A 10,159-nucleotide genomic window follows, 5' to 3' on the forward strand; every position below is an offset into this window, starting at 1 on the left:
CTTGTAAGCATTTTTATACTGGTCACAAAAAAAAAAAAAAAAAACTTTTTAAAATTGACTAACGGGGGGAACATTAAGAAACATGCAGTGTATATGAAATTTGAAGTGAGGTGATTTCAGTTCAGTTTATTTGGTAATAACTCAAAAGAGAACAAGGAACTACATGATCTTGCAACAGTGTTAACTGCTGACTTTCATGACTTTCCCTTATATCTATTGTGAAGTATAAGGGAAATTGATACATTTCTTTAAACGGTTTACAAACGAAAATCTGAAATGAGTGGAAAGCCTTTGTATTTGGTATTGGATGTAAATTCAGAAACTAGGTCATGCTGTCTTTTTGTTTTGTTTTGTTTTTTGGCTCAGTCTTTACCACACCAACCGTCCAAAACAAAACAAAACAAAAAAAAGTTCAGTCTTCCTAACGGTTCCACCATTAACTTTCAACACTTTTTATTTGAAAATGGCACATTTATATATATAGAGAGAGATATGTTTTTGTTTGCTTAAAACTTTGTCAGACCATTGCTGGATGCAACTGTCCCTCTTACATCTTATAGAAGCAATAGTTTTGTTTCTTTTTTTTATGCATAAATGGCATAAAACATGTCATTATTTATTATATAAACTATAGCATGACATGAAAGATTCCTGTTGTTCACTATGAGCTTCTAATGGCTCCACCGAGGATTCATGAGATTACCTCTGACTCAACAGATCAGAAGATAATCACTAAAACATGAAGTGGCTGCTATGAGTTTGTCTGTGATTAATTATTTTATAATACAATGCACATTATGAAGTATTAATATACTGGCTCTTTCTGAATAAATGAATTAATTTGGTATTAGATGAATCGGTGTGCAAGTTTATGCAATAAAAAACTGAGAGGAAACTAGTGAGCCAAATTTCTGACTTGGCTCAAAGCTATGAAAAGCTCACGGTTGTGCAATAATAAAATTATAATTCTCTACTAATAAACTAGTATTTAGAGACATATTTACATAGAAGAAGTGCATCATATGTATGACTTTTATTATTACTTATGATAAGAACATGTTTAAATAGAGGAACAGATACACCCAAAACTAATCCAACTAATAAGAAAGAAAGAGATTCACTCATCAGGCCACGGAAGATATTCAATTAATTGACAAATTTGTCTTCTTTTTTGGTGAGTCATACAGCTGCAGGAAATATCTGGTCTTGCAGACTTTGTAGACAGAGAATCAAAAACAGAATGTCATGATTTTCTACTGATAACAGCACATGATGCAATATAGGGCAAGGAATGGAGGAGTGCTGCCAGTATCACAATCATCTCATCTGTTGTGTCTGTAGCTTGTGTGACATTTTACCCTGCAGCTAAAACCAGATGATGCCATCAAACCATGCCAGGTCATTAACTGTTCAAGCTAGTGTGTCCATGACAACCTTTCAAAACTCTGTCCCCACTTAGCGCTCTTTACACACTCCCTGGTTTTGGCGGATTTAGTTTATTTTCGAATTAGAGGTGGCTAACAGCTGTTTAGTATTATCTCCTGCTCGCATCTCTTCAACCACAGCACAAACTTTTGATGTGTTGAATACCACAGATGGTAAAAATAGCAGATGGCGTCTACTTGTACGGTGACTCCAAAGCGCTTTACGCAACGTGCAGTCATTGCTGATGGTGGGAAACTGAAGCCACACCTGCCCTGAGGGAGACTAACAGAAGCAAGGCTGCCATACAATCAGAAAAATGGCTGAAGTGTCTCACCCAAGGACATGGCGACTGTCCGTGGGCAACCGGTTCAACCGGTGGGCTGCAGGTTCCGACCTGCAGCCCACCGGTTGAACTCCTATGAACTCCTAAGACCTGAGTCACCAGAGCCCAACAGCAAACGACAAACTTTAATGTATTTTATTAGGATTCTATATAACAGAGCCTACACAAAATACTCTGTCATGATATATGTTGTGATGGAGGATCAAAATGCAGAAAATGCAGGCAGCTTGAAGACGAATAATGTTTAATGATCAAAAACGATGAAAAAAACCTATTAAAAAAAACCTGTAGGGAGCACAGGGAGCCAGAGCAGAACAAAAACAGGCATCCAGGAGCAAAACAGGAAATCAGCAGGTAGATGACAAGGTTTAATGTGATATAACAGTACTAGACAGGAGGACCCAGCAAGGAGGAACTGAGAATGAGTAACTGAACAATGAACAGACGGATGATTAGAAATGAGTTGCAGGTTTGAGGGGAGAGAGACAGATTCAAGGGACTAAGAAATCAATCTAAAACTAAAGAATAACTAGACCTAAGAAGAAAAACAAAGTATAGCAAAACATAAAAATAAGCATAGTAAACTAATCACTAAGGAAGAATTGGACTAAAATAAAACAGAAAGAAGATTTGTCTAATAAAAAGGAAACTAAGGAATACAGAATAAACAAACATCAAAACAACTCGGGATCTTAACATTCTAACAGACAAAGAATACATGATTTTAAAATCTTCAAAGCATAATCAGAAATAAATTGAAAATAGAGATATTTTTGACAAATTAAACTAAAGGCAGCCTTCTAATAAAAAAAAAAAGCTGATAAGTCATGAATGTAGGTTTCTTTGGAAAGGTTTCCAATCGTCAGCTGACGAGGTGCACGTCTGAACTGGTAACCCCCGGAAGCAAAAATATTCCTACTTTCTTTGTCATCAACAAGCATGACTGATGAGATGAGATACCATAAATCATTTTTTTTTCTTCATTTTTGTGTGTCAGATGTATATCTAACCTTTAACAACTAATCAACACTTGAAATGAGTCGTGTTTTTGAGACCGCTTCATGAATGTGACTCATGTTTCCTGTGAAGTTGCTCCAGTTTTATATCTATGTCAACAAGTCCACCACAGTCTGACAGCAGCTCTGAACCTTAACGAGTTTAACCACAAGGTGTAAGCAAAAAGAACATTTCACTTGTGTTGAGAAATGGAGGGAAGAGCGATGCATCAAAACGATTACAGGAAGGATGATTGGCGAAACGTTTCTTGTGCAATGTTCTGTTTGTGTTGCAGAACATCCGTCAGTATGAACATCGTGTATCAATTGGACTCTTACAAATATAGATACGTAAATACATTGTAAGGTGTAAAAAATCCAGAAAGTCATCCAAAAAAAAAAACTTGACACATATTTATTAGTATTATTACTATTTAAATGCATTTAAAATCAATAAAGCATGTAGCTTTCCATTTTTTCCCCTTTATAAAATATGCAAGATCAACTCAAGTATTGGAAGAATATACAACAGAAAAGTTATGATGTTCAAATTACAATAATAAATACATACAATAAGGTGTTGGGATGATAGTTTAATATCAAAACTGTTTATCTTCTTAAATAATAAAAGTAAATTCAGTCTTATGTACACAGTTCTGATAAAAATATATACATACAAAGTTTGAATCTACTGCTCTATTAAATCTATTTCACATGAAATCCTGTTGCTAATGCATAAAAAACTTCACTACAGCATTAATGTTTATAACAAGATTTAAATAGATTATAACTTACGCTGGTTCAGGCACAGTAATATTTCCCAGTTTTAACGACAAACAATGAAACTCAAAAACAGAAGGCTTACCTTTTTTTTTTCTCTTTTAAAGCTACTTTCCTCTTTGCAGTACATATAAAACGGCTCGAGTGCTACTCTATCTGTTCAACCGTGGCGAGAGTTTTGAGCTCTGGCTCGTTAGCTTCCTTGCCCGCCACGCTGCTGCTTCGCTCCTTGCCCTTTCCTTTGAAAGGCTTCCCGATTTTGGTCGACAGCGTGTACAGGACGGAGCTCTCGTCCGGCGAAGAGCCGCTGCGGCCGCTGCGGGCGATGGTGGACGTGGTCCTGCTCTCCGAGTTGGTGGCCTCGAAGAGCCGGCCCATGAAGCTGAGCCCGGCCTGGCGGATGTGGGAGCTCCCGGCAAACACGTAGAGGATGGGGTTCACCGCGCTGCTGAAGTAGGCGAAGGCTGTGACGGTGGGCCGAGCGCCGGGACTGCAGCCTTTCCCCGACTTATAGTTCTTCAGTAAACAAGCCACCTGAGGAAGTGAGAAGAGAGACATTTCTCAAATAATCCATGACAACAGGAGGATGTGGATTTTTTTAAAAGTGGGTTTCTATGAAGAAGTTTGGGTCTTCATCCTCAGCTAAAGTACTTCGGAAAGTGTTTCTTGCATATTTAGGAAATCGTTCATAAAGAATTCCAGTTAACGGTTCTGTAATGGCAATCAGCAGATGGCAGTGAAAGGAAATTACCTACATAGCAATTCCAAGCATAGTTAAGGCTCCCACATACTTAAAACGAAGTACCGAAATCGTCTGTCACTGACATAGACACAAGACGGAAATTGCGTCATTGTGTTTGATGAGAGCCGTCCTCCACTCAATAGAGCTCTGCGCCAAGTGCTGTGTGATTGGTCAGAAGTTTGTTGCCCTGTTTTATATGATGTGCTCAGACAGCAATGTTGATATTTCTCTTTAACGTAGTCCTCTTCCACTCTCCGGATTTTGTATCCACAAAAGACATGAATACCTCTGAGGAACGTTTATCTGACAGGGTGAGAAATTACGTAAATTTGTACAGTTCTTCACTAAACTCCTACTATGTTAATAAAACTACAGGATGGAAATCCTGTATTGTGGTGAGGAATCCCCGATGACTAGGGCGTGATGTACACTGAAGCTGGAGGGCTGTTCCCCAGATGGTCTGCGCCGTTGTGTGGAAGGTGTGTGTGAAAACAAATGGCCCTTAACAGTCTGTTCAGTTCCGGCTGGAGCATGTTGGAACTTTTTTGAGCTTTATGTTACATTATAATGTCAATACCTTATCTTTGACTCTAGGAGTTTCACTTCCCAGTTGAGCTCTCCTCCCACAGACCACCCCTCCCTTAATCATGCCCCACCCAGCTCCTCCAGACTAGCGGCCCCAAATTGCTGGAGGCGAATATGCAAACACCTGGTGGAGCTGCACACCTGCTATAATCACACAAACTGCAACGCTCCTAAGAACGGTCGTAAATGGCATCAACGGACGGCATGGAGGAGCATCGTTGTGATGACAACCTGAGGGGGGAGTGGTGGAAAGGGCTGGAGGGTTCAGAGACAGAGGTCAGTTCCAATGTGTCCGAGAGGGCTATGACGCAGCATCAAATTTCTTTTGTTTTGGATGTATACAGCATTCAAAGCCAAAATGAAACAGAAATAAACCTTATACAAAGTTTTCAGATACTAATACTAATAATAGCATTAGCAGAATCACCTCAGTGATGTTGACGATGTGATAGGGAAGCCAGAAAATGGCAAAGGTGACGATGATCAGCAGGATGAGACGACTGCCTTGTCCTCTGCGCTGGAACTTGGCGCTTTGCAGTCTGCATATGACGGACGAGTAGCAGGTGCTGATGAGTGAGAAGGGAACCAAGCAGCCCATGATGGTCTCAAACAGGTACTGGAAGACCGGGTGGCCCACGCTCCCCCAGTGGTACGGCATGCAAATGGGTATGGTGATGTTGTTTTTAGGTATCTTTATAATACTGTAGGAAAGACACAAGAAGAGAGAATGAGGCAGAGATGAATTCACTGTCCACATGATAAAAGTCAGGCTTTGTGGAAATTAATACTTTAATATTAATTGTTAAATACTTTCAGTATTATTAGACAACAAATACAAAATGCATCCATGCACCATCAAGCAAAGCCATTAATGGTAGTTTTAAAGTCACTGTCAGTTTGCGTGCAATAAAACAAGCAACAGATGAAAATGGGTAAATTCAGCAAGTTGAGCCAATGTCAGAAAAAACCCTTAGAAACTTTTCAAAAAAGCCAGACTTTAGAAAAAAATCAAGACAAGTAACAGACCTTGAGTAAATAAAAAGATCGCAACATTCAGTTGCTGATTATATTCTTGTGCCACTGTTGATAAAAACTATAATCGGTGATTGTTTCACAAAGGGCAGACTCCAGGTTTTTTTTTTTTTTTGTGAAGTCAAAACTCTATGCAAAGTCTGATAAGTTTTCAAAAAATATTTCATGAAGCATTCAAATTTTTCTAAGCTTAAAAAAATATCTATCATTGACAGGTGATTAATAAAGCAACAAAAACATGCTGTTAAAAATTAACCTGCCTTAGCTCTTTAAGACTTAAGATTTGTTATTTGTTACTTTCTTGTGCCTCGAAATATAAACACTTTGGGAATCTAGAGTCATATTCAATTAACTAGAATATGGTTTGAAAGTTCATTTATTTCAGTAATTCAATTCATTAAGTGAAATACATATAGATTAGGCACTCAGGCTGAAGTTGTATTAATTGTGATAATTTGCTGATTACATCTAATGAAAACACAACATCTAACATTACAATACATCAGGCTAATAAAACAAATGTAATACAGAAATGTAGACTAAGAGACTTATGTTCATTACTTGCTTGAAAAAGTTATTTTTAAGAGGTACCAACGTTCTAATTTATTGAGGATGACTTTACTATTACCAGGAACTTTTTATCCTGGCAAAAGTTCCTGATGTGGGAACTTGCCTCAAGTTGAGCAAGAACTTTCCACTTAAGTCAACAGAAACTAAGAAAAATAAGCAGGTTGTGGAAACCATTTTTGGAGAGTTCTTGACTTATTCCATAAATGAAAGTGAACAAAGGTAATCAGTGATGCAACTTGTTGAGAAAATTAAAAATGTTACATTTTAGCCAATAAAATATAACTAATTGAGAAGTTCATCCAAGCTTGTGAAAGTGCAATGAAATCTACAGAATTGTTTGAGTCATAAAATAACTGTACGAAACTAAATAGTTTTCATTCATAGAAAACATTTAATTCATATCAGATCTTAACTCTACAACAGAAGACCGATGATGGATTGATTGAAAGACAAATGTAGGGCAAATTATGCAATAGTTTTTGTTTTGTTTTGATTGGAATATTGCATGATTTTGAGTCATGTCAGACAATCAGTTACTATTTTGAATACCAGTGTCATTGTCACTGTTCCCTTTTCTGTTATTTGAAGTTGTAATTTTTTTTTTGATTCAATCTGTATAAAATTTATCGTATCATTTGACCATTAATCTTTGATGATAAACCCCAAGTCTTTAAGGTTGACATCATCCTAACGTTTAGCTCCCTCAACATTTTCTTCAGATTGACATCACGATTCTGGCTTTGTCTCTACAAAAATATTATCAACATTGGTCAGAAGAAAACAGTAAACTGAAAATACTAAGCATAAATCTCCCAGGGCTGTGATCATTTTAGTTTTAATGGTACATCAAATCTTAGTGAATTGTATTGAGTTACAGCAAAGAACTATGTCCCATTAAGCTCCATGTATACACTGGATTGTCTTAATTAAAATTCACATATGATGGTGTATATGAACCTGCCCAATGAAAGGAAATAAAAGCCTAAATATTAAGGAAATTCTAAAGAAACTTTCCTATATCCCTTCAAAGAAACCATGCATGATAAAAAATAAATCAATGGACTTGATTGTTTTTTGTCAAAATGCAACCATTGGTTTTTATCAACCCTTGGAAACCCCAACTCCAAAAGAGTTTCTAAAACAGAGTTTTAGAAACTGTGTTTCTAAAACAGGGTTTAGTCTCTAGGGTAATTTAGTCTCCAGAGTTGTCCTAGATTAGTCTTTAGAGCCTAGTTTAGAGATTAAACCCTAGAGACCATAGCTTCAGATACCCTAGAGTAGTTTAGTCTCCAAGGGTTTTTCCATTGTGTCACAATCAGAAATACCTCATTGTACTGAAACCTTTGTCTGTGTTGGTCTTACCTGCGGTAGAACGGCATTGGCAGTGACAGGAGGAAAGCCAACACCCAGACCCCAAACAGGAGGACCAGCAGGGAGCGCTTGGTCCTCATCCTCTGAGACACGAAGGGCCTCGTGACGGCCAGCCAGCGGTCCATGCTCATGAGACTGATCAGGTAGATGGACACGTACATGTTCACGCTCGACAGGTAATGCACCAGCTTGCACGCCGGCGAGCCAAACTCCCAGCCCCGTCCTGCCGTCAGGAACCGAATGAACAGCGGGGCGCTGAGCAGCACGAAGCCGTCGGCCAAGGCCAGGTTCAGCACCAACAAGCACGTCACCGAGCGCTTTTTCACCCGGCAGAGCACGGACCAAACGACGAACATGTTACCAGGGAAACCCAGCAGGAAAGCCAGGGTCAGGATGGCGGTGCCAATTTGAGCCGAGATGTTTTTGGGAGGAGACGAGATGGGGACGGCGGTAGTGGTGTTCATACTGGATCCCAAAGAAAAATTCATCTGAAGAATGTGAATTTGGCTTCAGCTAGCATGAAACTGCCAAACCTGTCAGAAAGGGAGGAAGGGGAGGAAACATGGTATGCTGTTTATCCTCACTGCAAAAACACAGAATCTTTTTTTTTTTGTCTAGTTTCTAGTGCAAATATCTTGAAATAAAACTTACAAGTAACTTTTTAGCAAGAAATAGGAGCTTATTAAAAGGTGAATAATGTCGTAATATTGAGTAGAAAAACAAGCCACTTCCACTGGCAGATAATTTCACTTATAACATGGGGAATGTGTTTTGTTTAAAGTGAAAATAATCTGCCAGTGGAGTCAAACATATTGATCATTTTTTATCAATATTTAGCTCCTATGTCTTGCTTAAAAATGACTCGCAAGTTAGTTTTGTCTTATTTAAGGTCCAGAAAATAAACTAAAACTATTTGGTAAGAGTTTGTGTTTTGTAGTGCGGTAAATGTTGAAATGGTGGAGCAATTCGCTTTTTTAATCTATTCAGGTACAATCAGTTTGCTTTAAAGGCATTGAAATTAATGAAATTAAGAAAAATAAAAAAAGAAACAATGGAATTATTCCAGCCCACCACCAAAACATCACAGGTTGTTCAGATAGTTAAATACAAATAAAATAAAATAAAATAAAATAACGCACATGGTAAAGCTTTCATTTAAAAAACTCTATACGTTGAATGAATAACAATAGCAAACTTGTACAGCCCAACATTTTTAATCCCTTTCTCAAATCTTCAAGACTGAAGATACATATTGATGAAACAAGGCAATATTAACCAAATAATTGTCTGAATTTCAATCGAAAGGTCAAAGTATCAATAGTATGAAACTCACCTGAAAATGATCTCTTCGATTCAATTCGCCACCATAACTCCACTGTATTTCTTCGTATTCTCCAACTTGTATGAACTTTGTTGCTCTCTCTGACTGCCGTTTCTGTGATGAGCAAACCAAGCCCATTGCGAAATGCTGGTCACGTGACGTGAGGGGAAACCCATTGACCACAGGAAGCCAAGAGAAAACCTAACTGGATTTCAAGGTAGTTCTTGCTCCTCCTCCAGAGTGTTGGCATGCAAAAGAAGGTCTCTGTGAAGCAGTGTCTGTATGACGCAAAGAGGCAAAAAGTCCAATCATAAAAAATAAATAAATAAATAAATTCCAGTCTGGTTGAAGCTACCTTCCCCCATAATTTCATTCTATAAAAGTAAAAGGATGCTTCAACATGCCTAAAAACCACTAGCGTTCTTTGTTTATGGTAGAATGCGAATGAACTGCTTGAGATTTCATCATTTGAGGAAGAAAATAAATGAGGGAGGTGAATATTCCAGTAAACTGACTGACTCTTGTTCGTACACGAGTTCGGATCACGGAGCATTGTGTTTTTTTTTTGTTTTTTTTTGCTGTTGCAACACACCTTTTTTTCTTCCTTTTTTACGGCACTTTCTTCTTTCCACATCTGTGTCAAGCAGATGGACAGGATGTATTCAGTTTCATAAGCATCGGCATCAATTGTGTCATGGTTTGCATCATATGATCTACTTTTCTGCCAGAAACTTCTCAGTTGGTTTAAAAAATAAAAATAAAAAAAAAACTTTGAAAGTCAAATGCATATGTTTAACTCAGCTTTCCTTCCTAGAAAATAATTCTTCCTACTACATAATTAAGAGTATTTAACTCAGTAAAGATCGTCTCGGTTCAACTTAAATGGTATTAGTCTTTTAAATTTGCGCAAACAGAAGTGTTGAATAAAAATATTGTGTGTATTGTAAAACTGTTTTGGTCTTAACTGCTTTTTTTTAAGGCAATAGACAATATCT

At 37.7% G+C, this 10,159-nt stretch overlaps 1 protein-coding gene across 1 annotated transcript; it reads right to left on the bottom strand.

Moving 5' to 3' along the window:
* Positions 1-2,115: 2,115 nt before the first annotated feature.
* On the bottom strand, positions 2,116-9,939 carry ltb4r (leukotriene B4 receptor). The gene is made up of 4 exons (XM_016676182.1): positions 9,177-9,939; positions 7,835-8,376; positions 5,298-5,571; positions 2,116-4,077 (listed from the first exon to the last, which is right to left on the bottom strand). Exons 2-4 carry the CDS (start codon positions 8,329-8,331, stop codon positions 3,691-3,693), a joined length of 1,158 nt encoding a protein of 385 aa, XP_016531668.1. The 5' UTR covers positions 8,332-8,376; positions 9,177-9,939; the 3' UTR covers positions 2,116-3,690.
* Between the last annotated feature and the right edge of the window lie 220 nt (positions 9,940-10,159).

Source organism: Poecilia formosa, unplaced genomic scaffold (assembly GCF_000485575.1).
Source record: "Poecilia formosa unplaced genomic scaffold, Poecilia_formosa-5.1.2 Scaffold130, whole genome shotgun sequence".
NCBI classification, from domain to species: domain Eukaryota; kingdom Metazoa; phylum Chordata; class Actinopteri; order Cyprinodontiformes; family Poeciliidae; genus Poecilia; species Poecilia formosa.